Source organism: Cynoglossus semilaevis, chromosome 4 (genome assembly GCF_000523025.1).
Source record: "Cynoglossus semilaevis isolate Cse_v1.0 chromosome 4, Cse_v1.0, whole genome shotgun sequence".
In the NCBI taxonomy this organism is placed as follows: domain Eukaryota; kingdom Metazoa; phylum Chordata; class Actinopteri; order Pleuronectiformes; family Cynoglossidae; genus Cynoglossus; species Cynoglossus semilaevis.
Genome location: NC_024310.1, coordinates 16,765,685 through 16,785,594, shown reverse-complemented (window position 1 = coordinate 16,785,594; position 19,910 = coordinate 16,765,685). Strand labels below are relative to the sequence as shown.

The 19,910-nt window shown below is 42.0% G+C and overlaps 2 protein-coding genes across 3 annotated transcripts in view; both read right to left on the bottom strand.

Moving 5' to 3' along the window:
* Nucleotides 1–5,674, bottom strand: part of clasrp (CLK4-associating serine/arginine rich protein) — a 9,817-nt gene extending 4,143 nt beyond the window's left edge. For both annotated transcript variants that reach the window (XR_001760012.2, XM_008309663.3), the window contains exons 1-13: nucleotides 5,526–5,674; nucleotides 3,827–3,966; nucleotides 3,551–3,648; nucleotides 3,370–3,471; nucleotides 3,072–3,151; nucleotides 2,755–2,839; nucleotides 2,254–2,390; nucleotides 1,991–2,087; nucleotides 1,747–1,825; nucleotides 1,252–1,325; nucleotides 1,091–1,132; nucleotides 816–1,004; nucleotides 132–434 (exon numbers count right to left, since the gene is read on the bottom strand). Coding sequence is in view for 1 of the 2 variants with exons in the window: in XM_008309663.3 (XP_008307885.1) it covers nucleotides 132–434; nucleotides 816–1,004; nucleotides 1,091–1,132; nucleotides 1,252–1,325; nucleotides 1,747–1,825; nucleotides 1,991–2,087; nucleotides 2,254–2,390; nucleotides 2,755–2,839; nucleotides 3,072–3,151; nucleotides 3,370–3,471; nucleotides 3,551–3,648; nucleotides 3,827–3,925 (1,385 nt within the window). In the remaining variant the exon portion in view is untranslated. The remainder of the gene's footprint in view (nucleotides 1–131; nucleotides 435–815; nucleotides 1,005–1,090; nucleotides 1,133–1,251; nucleotides 1,326–1,746; nucleotides 1,826–1,990; nucleotides 2,088–2,253; nucleotides 2,391–2,754; nucleotides 2,840–3,071; nucleotides 3,152–3,369; nucleotides 3,472–3,550; nucleotides 3,649–3,826; nucleotides 3,967–5,525) is intronic.
* A 1,525-nt stretch (nucleotides 5,675–7,199) lies between these two features.
* LOC103378448 (protein jagged-1b) overlaps nucleotides 7,200–19,910 on the bottom strand; it is a 39,388-nt gene continuing 26,677 nt past the window's right edge. Inside the window, exons 5-14 of the mRNA XM_008309662.3 lie at nucleotides 19,397–19,457; nucleotides 18,451–18,581; nucleotides 16,380–16,499; nucleotides 15,662–15,775; nucleotides 12,272–12,385; nucleotides 10,271–10,384; nucleotides 9,642–9,688; nucleotides 9,256–9,432; nucleotides 9,012–9,162; nucleotides 7,200–8,932 (exon numbers count right to left, since the gene is read on the bottom strand). Of these exons, the coding sequence (XP_008307884.1) occupies nucleotides 8,496–8,932; nucleotides 9,012–9,162; nucleotides 9,256–9,432; nucleotides 9,642–9,688; nucleotides 10,271–10,384; nucleotides 12,272–12,385; nucleotides 15,662–15,775; nucleotides 16,380–16,499; nucleotides 18,451–18,581; nucleotides 19,397–19,457 (1,466 nt within the window). The 3' untranslated portion in view covers nucleotides 7,200–8,495. The remainder of the gene's footprint in view (nucleotides 8,933–9,011; nucleotides 9,163–9,255; nucleotides 9,433–9,641; nucleotides 9,689–10,270; nucleotides 10,385–12,271; nucleotides 12,386–15,661; nucleotides 15,776–16,379; nucleotides 16,500–18,450; nucleotides 18,582–19,396; nucleotides 19,458–19,910) is intronic.

The window sequence follows — 19,910 nt, the reverse complement described above, 5'->3', positions numbered from 1 at the left end:
CCCGGCGCCCCCCCCTTGATCGCCCCCCTTGCCCCGATTTAAAACGGGCCCTAAAAAAAAAAAAAAAAAAAAAAAATGTATTACAAAGTCATAACCTCAATACTGAAAACAGAAATGGTGAGAATTGTTACCTTGACCGCTTCCGTGCCGAGTATCGCTTCCTGTCCCGGTCTCTGTCCCTCTCTCTGTCTCTGTCGTTGGACCGGGATTGCGATCGATCACGTCTCCTGCGGTAAGCTGCTCCCCCGTTTCCTCTACCCCTGGAGTGCGACCTACTACGCCGCCTCGATCGTGAGTGGCTCCGGGTACGGCGTCCGTCCCTTCCTCCTCGTCCTCGTCGTCCTCGACGTGAGCGGGAGGATGAGCGAGAGGAGGAGCGTGACGAGGAGCGCGAAGAGGAAGAAGGAGAGCGGCTGGACGATGATCTGCGTCTCCTGGACAACAAAGACAGTGTTTAAGAATGGAGAACAGATCAACAACTAGCCTTTGTTGAAAAGTGTTGGTGGTTCATAGTCTACAGAAAAATAAAAATAGAATAGAACTAGTTTTCTGGGTTTTCCTGTTGAAGTCATCAACCAGTAAATGTATGCTCAAACTTCAAGACGATTATACACGTTAGCTTACACATGCAGTGTAACTGAAACTATTTGCTTCTCACTTGCAAGACTACGTGGGTTATTTGAGAACAGTGCTGCCTCACAGAGCAAAAGAACAAACCAAAAAAACAAGAGCTACAAGAGCTGTGAACAAATTCAAATTGATTCTTGCAAGAGCAAATAACCATAGAAAAGCCAGAGAGAGGGAAAGTTACCGACCGGGAGCCCCTGCTATGACCTGCAGGCTGCTGCAAGGTGGAGGGGGCGTGGCCAGAGTGAGGGACGGCCGTTTGAGTTGCTGCCACAGCTTCATCATCACTACCTCCAAAACTGGTGATGAAGGTAATCTTCTCCGGACCCGGGGTTCGAGAGCGTGACCGTGACTCAGAGCTAGACTCTGACTCCGGTCTGAGAAAGAAAAACAACAATGAGGCAAAACAAACAAACAATCAAAAATTGAATCATTAAAAAAAGAACAATGTGTATTAACTCACCTTTTATAGGGATCATACGTTGGACTGTCTCTTCTGGCGTAGCTGAAATGAAGGCGAGTGAACAAAACGGTTTTAATAAAACAAATGAAACAATCAGAGAGAAGTCTGAGATCACACCTGCAAATGACAAATGTGAGGAAGATGTTGAGAGATGAATTTACCTTGGTGGGCTGATCTGTCTACCTTTTAGTCTCTTCTCCCTGAATTCCCTCCTTTGTCTGCGCGAACGTCGGCCCTGCAAACACACACATACTCATGAAAAGCTCAGGCTATAATATCATGTCTGTATCATGTCTAATTTTTAAAGAACTTCAGAAAACAGCTGAACATTTCTGACAAACATTCTAATGCTTCACCTCCTCAGCATCGCTCTGTCCCATTCTTATTTATATGAAAGTCATTCTCAAATTATGGCATTTGTACCACTGGCGGTACTTGGGGTCCCTCAAGTGGACCAACTGGTAAACAGGGGAATCTGAATTCTCTGATGATCTAATAAATGTTTTTAGGACTGAATTCTCTTCTTCACAAACTGTACTGAGTTTATATGTTCAAATCTTCTGACATCAGCTCAGAGTGTTCGACTATGTTGTAGACAGAGCGTGAAGATATTTAGTTGCAGAAAACAGAAGCACATTGTCAGTGTGGCATCTTACAGAGTACATGGCCTTTTCTGCCTCCAGGGCTTTGGCATTTTTGATGGCCTCGACTTCCTCCTTGTCTTTCCTGAGCATTCTGATAAACCGGAACAACGACAGCATTAAAAAACAATGTTTGTCTTAACAGAGAGAAGCAGAGCAGTTGTAATTTGATATTGGCTTAATTTAAATAATTAAAGCACAGGCTACCAGTTGCACTTTTAATGTTTCTGGCCCGTTTATTTGGAGACACATTTGTTACCTGACAAAGTCCCCTTCAGCCATTCCATATGTTGTTGCCATTTTGTTAATGTCCAGCACCTGCTCCTGGTTCAACTCATCAACATCAACCTCCACATCTGCAAGAACACCCCGAAAACAGACCTTTTATTAAAAACACCACCAATTTCTCATTTCATTACAGGTCAGTATAATACAAAAGAAAAGCGCTGAGTTCAAACATTACAATATAAGAACATTTCTGCTGGTGGATGGGTGCAGTAAACGTTTTAACTTAAAACTCACCAATATCAGGGATGCCCTCATCCTCTTCTGATTCACTGTTTTCTGAATTGTCCTCGTCTTTGTCTGACTGAGGCTCAGGCTCTGCCACAGTGCTGTCCTCATATGTGTAACCAATGGTGGCCTTTTTCTCCGCAAGTCTGTAAAAAAACAAAAAAGTCAACAATTGTGTCCATTTAAGGCGATGTTATTCAACCTTGGGGTCATGACCCTACATAGGGTCACCTGGAATCCAAATGGATTTGCCCGTAATGTCTAGAAATGCCACAACCCTTAACAACTATATTATTTCACCTTCATGACTATAAATCAGGTTCATATACTATACAGCTCATAAAAATATCTGAGCTGCCGCATCTTGATTGACAGCTGTGATAACTGAAACAAAGCCTCTGGAGTCACCAGAGATTTTGATGTCAAGAAATCGGTTGGAAAGTGATTTGTAATGGCTCAAGACAATGCAAAGATTTTTTACCAAAAGCATTTTAAAACAGAAGGCCTTACTTTTTTTTTTCCTCCTCATTTGGTTTCTGCAGGCCACCATACAACTCGTCCAGGTAGATCTGATACAAACACTGCTCCTCGGAGACTGTAGGGACAACAGGGAGTTTAGGGATACAAAGGACAACACCACCTCAAATCCACAGAGGACAGGCTCGTGTGCCATCAGAGAACAAAATGAACATGTGCAACACTAAACAGTGGCTTAAACAGGCTGTGATTGCAGCGTGAAATCAATCTAATGTACAAGAGGATTCACTGTAAATGTAGGTCTGGGATTATTTTTTTGCTTTCTAACCCAAAAGTTTCATGATACTCACTGTTGGCAAAGTCATTCTGCACGAGGCCCCTGTAGCGTTCATAATTACACCTTCTCTCCTCCATTTCGTTCTCTTGGATGCTATCCATGATATAAAAGAAAAAAAAAACAAGTTTGTTCCACCATTTCCAAATATGTAAAAGAAAAAAATATTTGTTTGACCTCTGTTCACCGCTGACCTCTATTACTGAATAATAAATAACAGGAATAACAGGAAGTGATGCCATTTTTTTAGTGTAGGACTAAGACACACCATTTATACTGTAGGACAACTGAACCAAAGTGATTTTGCGACTTACGTGGTGCTGAGCAGTGGTGGTGTATAAGTGGGTATGTAGTCCAAATGAGCCCTGACATCGAACCTGTCAATCATGTTGTTGGCATCTCCCTGCCAAGGCATCCTGCAGAAAAAATATTTGAACACATTATCGTAAACCCACATTAGTTCAAGTATTTCTATGGGCGGTGTAGTTATCTTACATGTTGATGGGGCTCTCGGCAGCTAGTGCCACAGCAGGATCCAGGTGGATCTTGTAGGCCCGACCATGAACCTGAAGGAACTGGGCTGGATCTTTTTTCTGTATAAACAAAACCAAAGCCATTTATGAACTGGACAGTAACGAAGTCATGTATTTTGATCTCCCATTTAAACATTTACAAATGTCAATAAATGCAGCATGCGCTGACTAATTTAACATTTTAGAGGCTCATCTATAACAAATAAACATATCCACATAAACTGTTATGATCTCATACAATTTTCTCGTAGTATTCGCGCCGACGCTCGCCTCGGCGCTTGTAGTCTACCATCATGCCACGGAGCTTTCGCTCATGTTTGCGGGCCTCCTGCCACATGACGGCTCCGCTTGGGGTGGGGGCGCGGCGTGGCACGGCTGCTGCAAAGGGCAAGTAAAAAAAGAAAGGAACAAAGTGAGAAAAACTGTATAAGAGTTCATAGGAAACAGCTTCTGAAGGTGGCTAATTTAACCCCCCAACAACCAATCAATGTAGAAATACAGTGGACACCAAATCACTGCTTTATTATCAGGTTGTGCTTCACTTTGTCCTTGGTCAAGCTAACAGATGATGGATGTAGCTGCAGTGTTAGACTATGTTTGGAAACAAAAGCCTCAGAAAGACAAAATTATTAGAAAACGTTATTTGATCTGCATGAATGTCTCTTTTGGCTACCTCAGTCAGCGGAAACCTTCAGTGACATCATGCCTTATTTATTCAAAAAGTAAACCATTTATGGTCTGTTTTATTCACAAAGACTGCTGACAGCTCTGACTGAGTGTTGTATACAGTTTATTGTGACAAAGATAGCAATAATACCGTAAACTAAAAAAAACGTAAACTAAAAAAACAAAAATTGTATGCGACTAATTACATGTTGTACCTTCAACTGTTTGACACACGACTGATATAATCCTTTCATCATTTTAAATGACACATGAATAGGCAACATGCATATATAGGGAATAGGTATTTTAAGCATTATAAACGCGTGTCAGATGTAATGGGATGTGCGACAAGTAATTCACTGCATATAAACACTTATTTAAACTAATTCGGACTGAGTCGAACAAATAGACTGAAGCTAATGCAATTGGTGATCCCGAACCATCTGCTGGACAAATTACACCACAGCATTGTTTTTGGAAATACGCATTTAGTGCATTATAGTGCCTCTACTTTAGTCGGGAGAGAATTTGTGGAAACAAAAATGTTTATAACTTGAACTACACATTCGTTAGCATTCACATGGCCTGGTTTGTTGCGCACGTAGGGTGGGCCTTGTCAATACCCGACCCGTGCCAGAAACCCGATTTGTTCTACGCATGTGCAAGAGTATGACCACATTCTGTTACGGTAGTTTTTATAAAGGTACATTAGTGAAACATGTTCAACATCATGTTCAATAACAAAACAAACAACATAAGTATAGGTACGTTACAATCGTGCCAAATCACTTCAAGATTTTTAGAAAAACCATGAGTGACAGTGAGATTCAAAAGCTTAGAAAAAGCCAGTATGTTTACACTCAAGACGTGCATTCGCAGAATCAGACTTTTCTTATTTCCTTTCTCCGTTAATAAAAATCAATTTCATTACTAATAGTGTTGTGGAGAAGTATCACTGCCGTTAATTTTTGCTTAACTGCTTTAATTACAATAGTTTAACGTTTCATAGTAAATCCCAATGGCACTTGAAGGCAGCACAAACTTCCCTGGCGCCGAAATAAGGAAGTAGCTTCGCACATGCACATGCGCAGAACAAGTCGGGTTTGGTTCACTTGTTAGCTTCAATGTTGCTAGTCTTTTAGCTTTAGCTTGGGTTTGTTAGCATGTAAGCAACGGAACCGTTAGATAAAAACGTGTGAATAAGAATATAATAAACATCAATCAAATAGCACATACAACAACCATGCATAACCATAAATCATTGCGCTTACCTGTTAAATGAGCACCAACACACACTGATAAGGTTTTAACGCAGACTGAGACGATACGGCGATAGCGTAGTACTCACACGCCTCCACCGTGGACTCAGTGTAGGTCTATGCAGTTTGAAACAAAACCAGACGGGGGCGCTAACTTCCAACCTTTGCCATTAATTAAATTAGAGTACTCCTAGTAGCCACAAGATGGCGATTTAGGCTAGACTACATATGTAGACCTCTGTACAGAGTGACAAATTGGAATAGAAATTTAAATTTGTAAATACGTGCTATTTATAATTGTTACTACACTTTCATTACAGCATGATTCATCTTATTTTAAGCTAACTGGACAGTAATTTGTACCTATTATCGGCAAGGTACCATTTATAGTAAGAAGACATTTAAAATCAATTACCTAAAATGTTTATTATGTATTTTTTATTATTATTTTTTGTTTTAGATTTTCGGAAACTTTAAACCTTTTTGGAATAATTTGCTACGTGACATGCTGTTATCGCCATGTTAACTTTTTTTATTTATTTATGAACTGCGGTCTGACATCCTGGGCCTCACTGCAGGTGTAGAATAGTTCTATACATGTCCGGGTGTATGCAACAGTGAATGCATGTGTGAGTGAACTCTGTTTCCTACATTTCCTCTTAACCAGGGTGGTGACGGGAAGCCTGTGCTCATTTCCAAGCTGTGGCTGTTTGCACAGGCCATATTGACATTTGTAACGTCCATTTGCTCATTAATTGTTGCTGCTGTGACCTGGCAGTTACTTTACTCTGACCTGACACACAAACCCCTTCCTTTCTCACATTGTTGTTGCACAGCAAATTTATCATCCTAAATCAGCCTGACATAGTTGTGCTGCATGCAAGGGACTTAAGCTTTTGTCCCACATAACTTGAAATAGATGCTTTGTGAAACCTGTTGTTACTAAATGTATCTGCTATTAACAATCAGCAAATTTATTGACAATGCTAACAACCGCTAAAGTTCTGAAATATTTCTTACAAACACAGTTGTTTACCATCAATCCTGGTCGTCCATGTCCGACACTGTTAGCATTATTGTGTATCTGAGAACTTTGTATGCACATTCTTTTATCCAACACTGTCTGATGTTTGAAGGGTGATAGAGAAACACCGTGGCTCTCTACATGTGGGTCATCACAGAGCCACTTATGGAAGTAAACCACCATTCAAACCAAAGGTCAATTTATGTCACACAATACCGAATATTAATGCTTTAACAATGCAGTAGGAAACTGAAGAGCCCAGAGAAAATGAAACAAATACTGAAACTTTTGCAGTGTAAGTCAAAATTCAGTCATATTTTAAAATACAATACTAAATGTATAGCAATTTATGAAATAAAATAAAAGATTGTGTCTTTCTTTGATGGGCAAATGTTCTAGCAAAGGAATTATTACATATTCGTAATGTAAAAACAAGAAGATAAAATAGGAATGTTTGTAATTTGGATGTTCAGAATGTCAGATTTAGCACATTTACTACCTGCCTGTTTAACCAGGTGGTGTTGTTAATTTTTTCTTGTTATGTACATTTACTCCCATAACGGTGTAAAGCACATGAATGGTCTCTGTTGCAGCACTGACATCTCCCTGCTGCAGAAATAGTCCATAACCCTAAGGGTTATTATTATAGGCAATACAAAATATGTTGTTAATGGCCTTTATTACTTTCCAGCAGTGCTGATTACTCCAAAGACAAAGTCAAACGGAACAGTTATGGCGAAGCAGTACAGAGATCATTTCAGACCAAAACCACAGTACAAAAAGATCAACAATATGTACAATATATTTATGTACAGAACTCTATTTTACACTCAGGTATGAAAAAAAATCATACATCAACATACTGTATTACAGGGACAATGCAGGCAACAGTGTATAGTCATATAGACAGTCTTTAAAGGGCCTTCAGTTCCAGAGCATCCACTCCATGTTTACTCTATCTTTATTTCAAATAAAATAGCAACTTCTCTTCCTGTTTTCACCACTTGTAGTCATTACACACACCTTTGCTTTACTCTTTCTCTCTCACACACAACCAGACTTAGAAACACACAGTTAAATAAACATCCGCTCAGCGCTCTCACTGTCAAGAGTTCAAGTCAAATGGAGTCTTCCGTCAGACACCATCATGGACCAGTCCACATGTCGGGAGGATACTACAGGGGGCCATCCTCGCTCTCTTTGTGACAGCCTTTCAGGCACTCCAGGGTGTCTCTGTTTGGATGGGTCCTTCAGTCAAACTTCATACACCTCCTGCTCCTAACAGACGTCCAAAGAGGCCCAAAGGCATCAGCACAGTAACCCTGATATTTCACTGGGTGCATCAGTGGCGCGTCATGGCTGCAGAGCGGCACGGAGCCTAGCGAGCTAGCTGAACTTGCGCGATATTTCAAGATTCCGCGATAATTCCGAAAGCATGCAAGACCACGAGATCCTGCGATAAATGGACTGTATAGAGGAAATTAAGAAACGATAGTTTAATTTGCCTCTCACATGTGGAAGAGCACTTGTGTAACTTTTGTTTCTTTTATATTTTCTGAAATATTTTGAATTATTTTATTGTTGTTTTATTATGTCCTACTTAGTTTTGCTGCAGTTACAATAGCAGTAATGACAGAGTTGGTTATTCTGTTTTATTCTGAAGGTCGGTGGAAGTTGTGGGTTGATACCTTGTCTTATTTCCAGTCTGGTGTGATCTGACCTGTGCTGATTGCATCCAGTGAAATATATGGGTAAGACCTTTGACCTGGAAACCAGTCTTAGCAGCCCGTGCTTCTTAAGTGTCTGCCAATGGCCATCTGAGCACACAATGGTCAAAAGGTCTCTTCATTTTCAAAACTGCAACTATGATTCAAGGCCTGGACACATGGCCCTGCGAGTCAGAGAGTGCAGAAGAAAATATAAAAAATCCGCAGTAACAGAACTTCAAATGTATCCAGTCAGACTTCCAGTTCCTGGTTGTCTGTGTAGTGAAAGCGGTTCAACTTTTCTCTGTCTCGGTTTGAAATGTCCAGTTTGGGAGCGTGGACTGGTTTCAGTGCCGGTGAAGGGTGAGAGGGGGCCGGGGAGGGTGGCAGGGTCAGTTCAATCTCCTCGTAGCAACGTGAGACAGGAACGGGGGTCGTCGGTTGCATCAGGGTTGTGGCAGGGGACAGGGAAGGAACAGGACGGTCCACGTTTCTAATGAGGTTGACGAACTCCCGCTGGTTATTGATGCCTTCCTCTGGTGGTATGGCCTGTTGCTTTTTCCTCTTTCTGTGTTGATGGGAAAGGATGAAGGCGCAGGCAGCGCAGCCACAAACGGTGACCAGGGCTCCGATACCCACCAGGATCATGTAGAAGCTGATGTCCCCTGACGGTGGGTCAGACATGGCACCTACACCCAGAGAAAACAGATTGTTTAAACCTGATTTTTTTTTTTTAAAGTGATCTTTTTTAGACTTCTGGATATTTACCTGGACAATGCTGACCAATGCAGGGACTTTTGAGGTTTGTGCAGTGACTTCCATAGTAACCCTCCGGACAGCCACACACGTGCCTCCCTTCAGTTACATGACAGGGTGACCCCTGTGGGCAGGGGTTGGGGTTGCACAAATCCAATACAGTCTAAAAATGTAAGAAAGGAAGTCAAACACTTCCTCCAGCTGAAGTTTGAGCTGCTGAATCAATAATCACTGGACCCTGTGAAGGTCGTCCTACCTCACAGAAGATTCCTGTATATCCTTTGTGGCAGATACAGGAAGCAGTCTTTCCATCTTTCTCCACACACTGTCCTCCATTTAGACAGGGGGTGCTGTGGCAAGGATTTGGATCATTTTGGCAATATTTCCCTGAAAAACCAGGCAAACACCTGCAGCGCGACCCTGATATCTGATCCTGTAGGTGAAGAGGAGGTAGGGTTAATACTGCACACCTCAATCCCTCAATGATATTTCCTTTGTATGTTCAGTTAGACATGATGCTTGTAAAGAGTCCCTGGACCAGATCCATGAATGATGTGTAGAGAGATGTCCACAGAGTAGAAGAAGAAACATTAGAGAAAGACGACAGGAGCAGAAATGTCCACAGACAGACCGAGATCCTACCTCACAGTGTCCCCCGTTCAGACACACACCCTGACAGCTGCTGTTCCCTGCAGAGACGGCAGAAGGAGGATTTGATTAAACTGTCACAACAAGACATGATGTGGAACTTTGATGCTGCAGACAACAAACTACAGAAGAAGATAAAATTCAGACTGACAGGCATACGTCACAGGGTGAATGTAAATACATTCTGTTTGAGACTTGGTTTCCTGTTTTTTTCCTTCCCTTTAGTTCTGCTCTACCTGTCACATCCCTCCTTTCTCTTTCCTTTCCTTTCCTTTCCTGTCCTTTCCTGTCCTGTCCTGTCCTTTCCTTTCCTTTCCTGTCCTTTCCTTTCCTGTCCTTTCCTTTCCTTTCCTGTCCTTTCCTTTCCTTTCCTGTCCTTTCCTTTCCTTTCCTGTCCTTTCCTTTCCTTTCCTGTCCTGTCCTTTCCTTTCCTGTCCTTTCCTTTCCTGTCCTTTCCTTTCCTGTCCTTTCCTTTCCTTTCCTGTCCTTTCCTTTCCTGTCCTTTCCTTTCCTGTCCTTTCCTTTCCTGTCCTTTCCTGTCCTGTCCTTTCCTTTCCTTTCCTGTCCTTTCCTTTCCTTTCCTTTCCCTCCACTCCTCCCCCCCTCCTTTCCTCCATACTCACTGATGTCACAGTTAGGACCTGTCCATCCAGGAAGACAATCACACAGGTATCCACCGATCAGGTTGCGACAGGAGCGGGCGTGGACACAGATATTTATTTCACACTCGTTGGTGTCTGAAGGAACAAAGACATAAAGACAGACAGAGGACAGAGGTTAGAAGGAGAAGCAACATTTGTACATTTGCCAATCAGTTAAGATAACAACCGAACTCACATCTGACTGACTGTGATTGTTTTAAAGACAATTAAAGAGTCCTGTCCCTGAAGCATCTGCTCTGGGATCAGACGCTTCCGATCAAACCTCCTAATCACTGGACTTGTCCCTTTTGTTCAGGAACTAAGATGTATAAGTAAGAATAAATTAGACCGCGATTAAAGTGACCTCAGTCAAGGTCAACAACTGAACTTTAAAATCGAAAGGTTTGAAAGGAAAGTCTTCGTTCAACTACCCCAGTCAGTGTGAACTAACGATGAAACATCTGAAAATCTCCTACAGGCCTTGAACATTCTTTAACAGATAACCTTTTCTCTTATTTACTAACATTCACCGGTGCTTCAGATCAGTTTACAGGTGTTTATTCCCACAGTCCGTTGTTTTGGGGAGTGTGAAAGACTACAGCGAGTCCCCTCAGGTGCTGACGGCGGAGGACGAAGATTAGAAGAGAGGAGCTAGTCAGCCAGTTATAGGTAATCTAAGCCCGTCACCGCAGGTGAGAGGTCTGTTTACATTCATCTGTGTGTGTGTGTGTGTGTGTGTGTGTGTGTGTCGGGAACAAGAAGAACAAGACTTTAAAGCCGTATGGCGTGTAATAAAAGTACAAGTGTGTTTTGAGGTGATGTCATCGTTGCCTTCAACTGCAGCGGCTCGCCACATCACCAAGTTCCACCTTAAATATTAAATATATATTTAAATGTGGCAGTTTGTACACATGTAGTTTAAGAATCCTGTCTGTGTTGAGATGACCACCTGTTACCTGTGACCTATTATCTTAAAATATTTCCAGATTATCTTTAAATAAAGAAAATGGATATAATTGGACTTTCTTTGAATGAAGTAAATTAGTAAAAAAATGAAGTATATTTTTTCACTGTGTCCCATTGTGGCCCAGTACCAAATGACCTATGGACTGGTACTGGTCCGCAGACCGGGGGTTAGGGACCCCTGATCTATACAGTTTTCCAGTTACAACCAGCCCCTCAAGGGGAACTGTATTGGTGATGTGGCCCCCTGGTGGAAATTAGTTTGACACCCCTGATCCAGAACATCAACTGGTTCTGCTTCAACACAGACTACTAAGAGTTTTATAACTGGGGGTAAAAATGTGTAGTACTTCATGACTTGTGTGTGTAGTAATATACTATGAGCCAGTGACCGGTGATGTGGAACTGTGGGGGATTATCAAGTGTCAGAGTGACATATCACTGTAACACAGAGGAGCAGGCCAGACTGTCAGTGTGACGTATATCTCACTTTTTAACCCCCAGCCACTGTGTACACCATATACACCACACCCCCGATACACCGTCTAACACATTAACCCTCTGGGATCAGACTTGTCAGTATGAACCAGCGACGCAGTGATGCTGCTTTTACAGAATACTGATCAGAGTCAGGCTGAGTTTATGGGAGAATAAACCTGTCGCTGACTCCTTTTTTTTTTTGGCTTTAAAATTTGTACCTTCAAATGCAAATTGCCCTTCAGTGAATCAATAGCACTACTCCAAAAATACTGCTCCTGCTGGCGAATCAATTTTTTTATGAATGCAGTGATATTTGATCTGTGAATTTGCTTATTGTGTCAGATATTGCTATTTCATAAAAATGTACTGTCATTGATTACAAAGAGTCTACTTCATGCAATTCTTTTTTTTTTTTGCATCCCTCAGGTATTTTTCATCTTGAATATATTTGTATCTTTTTACTACTACTACTACTACTATTACTTTATGACGTAAAAAACACACAGAAGTTACGGATGATAAAGTCCCACACCCACTGACCTAACTGACATGTCCTGCCCGACCAACCAGGGGGGCAGACACACCGATATCCTCCAGGAGCGTCCTCACACGTCGCTCCGCGTCCACAGGGGTTTCGATCACACTGCCTCACAGCTGAGAGAGAAAGAGGAAAACATTTTATGACAGAAGGAGGTTTTTTTTAATGCATGTAAATGTGTCTTCACCACGTGTCGGCTCGTCTTCTCACTCTCTGCTCTGCTGCTCTGCTTTCTGGGCAAACACTGATAAAAAACAATCATCTGCTGCACATTCATGGCCCGACACCTCAAACGTTTCCCAGAGCGGAAACTGGTGAATTTAAATCAAGGAAGGGAGGAAGGATGGCAGTAAATAAAAGACGTGGGTTTAAATAGAAATAGCAAAACAGCGGCGCCACGCCTAAATCCGCCGCTTTGTCAAAGAATTAAAAACATATAAGGAAACAGGGGAAAACAGCGCAGACACTGGGAACACAGTGTGGTGCTTACCCCTGCATAGCTTCCCATTGAACATGTATGTCATTGGTGATGTGTTTCGTAACATCTCTTATACAGTATATATATATATATGTCCGTGGCACGACTCTAATGACATTTTCCATGCATGAGTGTTTCCACAAAAGTGGAGGACTTCTCCCTAATCTATAGCAGAGAAATCACTGCAGAGAGCAGCCTTTAATTAATGTTCATATTAGAATATACAGCACACACACACACACACACACACACATAAATCCAGTCTTGATAACAGAGCTCTGTTGTCTGTGTTGTGGTTTTGGTTGTCATTCCCAGCAAGTCTCACAATCCTCTCGCTGTGTTCTCCCCCCTCCCATCACCACAACACATATACAGACAGAGATAAACTGGCACTTAGGCAACAAAAAACAAGAGTGACTAACCGGAGCAAAAAATAAACGTGTTTTGTCAAAGTGTTTACAAGCCGTCAACCAAACTGCTCTGCTGATGTTTATGGTGACGGAGGTAAAAAAGCAGAGGATGGGGATTGTTGATACAGACAACAACAACTGTGACAGGCCGTAGCCCGGGTGACCGGAGCTCACCTGTCACCACTGTCACGCACAAACACAGGTCACATGATGGAGCCCATCACTGCTGTGGCGACTCAGAAGTAACAGGCAGCAAAAAAAAAACAACAACAGAAAGAAATTCCAAGAAAAAGACTTCCAAATCCACCTCTACAGACTGTTGAATGTCAACTAACCTGTCAACTAATACTGATCAAATAACACCCGTTAGTCAGTCACGTTAGACAGAAGATCCTGTAAATCCTGAAAATCAAGGACCGACTCTGTGACTCACCGTCTGTGAGGTACAGCTACAAGAACTGAGGTTTCTCTGTCCTGGTAACAGCTAAGATTCAGAGCAGAGCTCTTACACTCCCACTCCTCTATAGACTACCACAAACCTGAGAACAACAAAGCAGACTTTTTCTGAAAGAACTGTAAATTGCAAGTGAATATTTGTTAAGTGGTTTAAATTTAATGACTGTCAAGAAAATATTCATCATTTTTCTGTTTATTATTAAAAATGTCTAAAAATGATTATTAATATTATTAATATTTTTGTGATAGAAAATGAAAAAAGCCACTTTTGAATAATGTTTAAAATGGCATCAGGAGATTCACTGGTGGTTTGGTAGGAAATTAAAAATGAAAGGAATGAGAAATGTTACCTCTCTGAAGGCTTTGAAAAAACCACCATATAATAACATTAAATTCACAGTTTTTCAATGCTTGTAAACAGATTTACAGCAAATAAAAATCTTTCTATCCCGGGTCAAGCCTGGAGACGATGACACTGTTTCTGGTGTTTTGTCAGTTACACCAGAATGGCTAAAAATAACCAAAGTGACACAGTCTATCTTTGCAAATTTTAGGAAAACACATTCTGATGTGGTTCAAAGTGCTGCAAACAAACAAAGGCCAACGACAACATGTAATTTCCTTTTTCACCAGCACTGTATATTGTCTCTATCCTGCGCATCGCTATCAGTTTCCTCACAGCACAAACACATTCTGATTAAATGACATTCGTGAAATTGGTTGATGCCTCACTTAAACTTTTCTCCCATGAACACAGGGAAGCGGATGTTGCTACAAACGTTTTCTCCCGTGTGATTAACAGTCTGAATTTTCTTTTCTTTTTTTTTTTCTGGTTGGAGTTGGAGGCATTTGACTTTATCCATGAGCAGAAGATCTAAAACCAGATCCAGTTTTTTTAATGTTCATGCTTTTCTCATAAATAGTAGTTGATTTGGAACTGATTTTTAAATCAGTCACATAATCAGAGACAAAAACATTCATTATCTACACTGGGCACTGGAGCCGATCCCAGTTATCTACGGGCGAGGGCGGGACACACCCTGTTCACTGGTCCATCGCAGGGCCACACATAGAGACCAACAACCGATCACACTCACATTCATACCCATGGTCAGAGGAAGTCAGAGGACCAGGGAGAACATGTAAACTCCATACAGAAAGATCACCAGTGATGAAGTGTTGTACCAACATCTGCCACTGTGTGGGCCAAGGTAAAGGTTTGGGTGTCAACACATTTTCTTTGTCTATGCAAATCCATTCCTATACATGTGAATACCAAGTTCTCTATGCCAGCGGTGTCAAACTCATTTTCACCGGGGGCCACATCAGCAGTACAGTTCCCCTTGAAGGGCCGGTTGTAAATGGAAGACTGTATAGATCAGGGGTCCCCAACCCTGGGTCTGCGGACCAGTGCTAGTCCATTAGTCATTTGGTACCAGGCCACAGTGGGACACAGTGAAAAAATGTACTCAACTTTAACTACTTTAGTCCATTCAAAGAAAATCCAGTCATATCCATTTTCTTTCTTTAGTTAAAGAGAATCTGGCAATGTTTCAAAATAATAGGTCATTCAGACTCTGATACAAACAAAAAGATGTTTTATTTTGAAATTTGAATGATCCTTTGATGCTCAGACCTTGGAACAACAAAGGTTGAGGACCACTGGTATAGATGTAACTAGTCCAATACAGACTAATACATGTTTCTGCAACTGATTATTATTTGATTTAATTTCTCAGGTCCCGTGGGCCACACAAAACGGCTTGGTGGGCCGCATTTGGCCCCCGGGCCTTGAGTTTGACACATATGCTCTACACAGTCCAACACTACCAACCGAAAAAGAAATGTGAGGAGGTACAGAGCGAGACCTAGACAGAGGATGAGACATCAGTGATTACTGTTGATACTGCCTGTGTTTGGACTGATCTCACTTCCTCTATTGGACTGATTAAAGCCCCTCACTGGCCTCTGTCCAATAACAGCTAATCACAGACAATGTCCCTTTGTCTGTGTGTTTGTCTGTGTGTGTGTGTGATTGTGACAGTCACCATCGGAGCAGGTGTTTCCGGTCCAGCCATCGGCACAGATGCAGCTGAAGCCTGTGGGGTCTTCCACACAGGTGCCTCCGTTCACACAGGGGGACGACAAACACGCGTGTTCCACTGTCAGCCGCCGACGCAACATGGACAGAGCAGAGACGCACACACATTAGCCTCATTAAACGGCCCGTCAAAACGCTTGTTTAACACGGAGACATGGAGTGTTCCAGCCCCCAGAGGAACCACGTTGTTAATAGTGCCTCCGGTGGCAGCCCGTGCTGGACGAATGAGGGACTCTTTTTTTTTTCCTTTTGTAAATGAGGCAAATTCTACCCATTCTGATTTGAACCTTTGCTTAGTTTTTCTATGTACAACTAATTTGTTCTTTTTGTTATTAATCATCAGGATATGTAGGGTTAGAAATACATTTCATTAGTAAAAAAAAAATCCTGTTTGGTGGCAGTATGGTCACCAGCTGCTGCATAAATAAAAAAAAAACAGCGTTGAAGAGGCTCTGTTTTTTGCTCTTGTGGAAAATATTATAAGTTGGGATTTAATAAATAAAAACAACATTGTTGTACTCAGATAATCGAGCACGATATTTAAACTAAGTCATGGGACCAGTGTGAACATCTGATCTGAAATAACCGTGGTGGTTAATTAACCTCTGGGGGGTTTAACAGAGTTTAACAGAGTTTAACCGCGGTGGTTAAACTCCCACACTCACCTATGTCACAGTTCCGTCCTTTAAATCCTTCCTGACATTCACACTTGTACTCGTTCGGTTCTGTGTTGGTGCAGGTTCCACCGTTCCTGCAGGGTGTGTGTGTTCCACAGTAGTTCAGATCTGAAACAGTGAAGGAGTTTCATTAAATAACCAGCGCTGGTAAAAATGTAAAATTTCAATATGATCAATCAAAATAATTATTGATCACAATTTGTCCTGATTAATCGTGATTAATCATGAATAACTGAGATAAATTCACATTCATACATATGAAAAAAAAAGGGGAGGCGGACGTTTGTGTTTCACACCTGTTTTTATTCGTGACTGGTTCAAAAGATGAAACTAATAATATGGAAATATGTCAAGAACTTTATGCAAAAGTACAGCTCAAAATGTATTTCCATGGAGTATCTGGAGTATATTAGTCAGTACTGTGGGTCAGTGTAGTGACAGCGGGCACAACAAATGCTGGGAGTTGAGTTTGAAGCCTGAGGCGCTTCAGTGAAACTGCAACGTTTTTTCCAGCAGTGCGTATAAATGACAACGTGTGTATTATAGCAACAATGAGTGATGGGTATACAGTGCAGTCAGAATTTAAAATCACTTTAATTTTTGTTTACTGATTTTTTTTTTTACATAGAATCCGACACACGCACACTGATGATGTCATGGTTCTCAGGGGAGAACCAGGTATTTCTTGGTTCCCTTGAGAACCAACTCCACAGGTTCCAAACCTGTTATTTTTTTCTTTCTGAATGCGGCGGCCGGTTCAAAGGTGAGTTAGTGAACCAGGAGCGGCACAGAGTCCTGCCAGTGTTCAGCCCCGTGAGTGTACTGCCTGTGTTGGGTGGTAGCTGCAGGGCCTGTTGCCTCCTGTGTTGTGGCTGATTAAAGCTTTGTATCTTCTAACAATCACCTCCGTGCCCACAGTCTCCTTTGTCTCAGCAGGACTCTTTAAACCTGTTATCTGAACACACACACACACACACACACACTCACACACTCTGAAGTAGCTCTCAGGGACCCCACCTAGCTCCCAGCGCCCAGCCCAGCCCAGCATTCACCGTACCCAAGACTATCACCTTTCTGCTGCACAATACACTCTCCCGTGGGCATTCGCTCGCTCCAAAAGATCCCATGCGGCTCCCACACTCGGACAGAGGTGGGAGGTGATCAGCTGTACTCAGGGATAATGTGTGAGGAGCGCCCTGCTTCAGCGTGGTGGGAAATGTAGTCAGAGTGCAGCGTGAAAACCCCCAGAGGGCAGATTGTCTTATTCCAAACAGAGCATTAGAAGGTGGGGCGAGAAAACGCCTCACCAAAAATTAACTGTGTAAACTTTTCTTTTTTCACACACTGGTGACAAATGATACACTGTGGACGTATTATTTACTGGATTACTCACTGGGTAAACACAGTATTGTTGTACTTACGGTAAACAGCCAATTACGACAGTTGATAAGAATGACAAAAATGCCAGTGACAGCAAGCATTTTTGACTTTACTGTGTTACTCTTTTTTAACCAATTTTATTTCTTGATTGTTTTTAAGGAACCACTTCAATAAATATTGGTAGACTGATTGATTCATTGATTGGTTACAGCAAAGCAGGTGATCAGGATGCTGTTATTTATGCTGAGAAGATCTTTACTACAAATTGGCGCTGATGTGACAATTAGCAATCGCCACAGTTTTCTTAGAAATAAAATAACTGGACATGACCGATTTCATTGTCTCCGTTAACATGTCCATGGTGGATTACCAGATAAGAAAAAATCAAAATCTCTAATTTAATTTGATCTAATTTAATGATTCGTCTACCAACATTTCATCCTCTTTAGCAGGAGCTCCAGCCAATCACAACAGACTTTGCCATTCAGATTTCCATTCACACCCATGGTCAATTGAGAGTGCCAAAAAAACAATGGCGATAGATATTTGATGAAGCTTATGTGTTTTTAAATTTAAACGATTAAACATTTCTGATGTTCAATTAAACAGATACACAGAAACGTACGATTTTAAACTCTTTGTTTTTTTTACGGACAAATAACAACGATACGTGTCTGACCTTTGTCACACAGCAGTCCTCCCCAGTTGACGTCGCACACACACTGCCAGGGCTCGCTGCAGCTTCCATAGACACAGCCAGGGAACGTCTCACACTGGTCACACAGGGGGCCCTTCCAGCCGTAATGACACCTGCAGCAGGGAGGGGTCAGCAAAGATTTGATTGGGGTTTCAGGTCAGCTGACCCTCTTGTCTCCCCCCCCCCCCCCGCACCTGATCTCTACTTTTCAATAAATAGCCTGTTTGTATCCCCTCGCCCCATACTGGTGGCCCTGTGTGTTATATAAACTGTATTTAATTTAAAAATAAAGAATTAAAAATTATTTTTTTAAATTTTACAAAAAAAAACTTTCCCCCTTGTGAAAACTTAATTACATAATTACCTGAGAATAATTGTTTCTGAATGACAGTGGAGGGTTGAGTTTAAGCCTTTTGTGTTATTGTGGTCATTAGAATGGTGTTTTTCTGGTAAGTGTTCAGGGTGTGTGTGTGTCTTGTCTCCTCTAAGTGATGGACTGCTGCGGTGGTAAATGTCACAGTGAAACTTTCCCTTGATGAAGAAACAGACAAAGGCACAACTGGCCCGACTTCCATTGGATTTCAAGCCCATTTTCAAGGGAAAAACAACCCCGCGCTCCAACCACACCACAGCCAATCAATATCACATTTTAGCTGCTCCAGGAGGAATTGGCCGCTGACCGTGAATCATAGATGGTTCAGTAAATTACTGCGGACTTCACGTCAATGGATTTTTGTCTACAGTATTTTTCTAACCTGCAGCACGGCGATCCAATCAGGGCTTATTCTGCGAGGAGTGATTAACGAGCCGAAGCTTTGACATTGGTTATTGTTCCTTTTTGGAACAGCGCGGAGTAAAGATTAGGATTCAGAGGTAATGGGATTTTGTTTTTGTTTTTTTGATAAATTTAAAGAGTTGTCTGACTCACTTGCATTCTCCAGGTTCGGTGCAGAAGCCGTGAGACTGATGACATCCCTGTCGACACACAGCTGTGAACAACACACACACACACAAATATACACAGATTTAGAACTCTAAGGTTTCAAGAGGATCTCTAAATATTGGTGTTCTAAAATACTGGTGTCACGTTCTTCTGATTATCACCAATGTAAAATAGAAAAATATTACATTTCAGATATTTTTACTTTGACTGCAGAGCTAATCAGAGGCTGCAGCTAAAGTTGGCTCAGCCTGAAAACCCCCTGAACCTCATCACAGCCATTAACCTGCAGGGGGCTAACACACGGACCCTGTTCATTTATCAACTTCCTGCTTCTCCGCAGCCCAATCAGCAACCTGCTGAGGAGGAAGCCAGATGAAGTGAGTCAGGCCGGGATGGGCAGGGTTTGCAGGATGTCCCTTAACTAGCCGTGTGTCCTTCAGGGGTTCCCATGGTTCCCACTCCGGTTTCCTCCACTCACTTTTACCATCGCAACCTGATG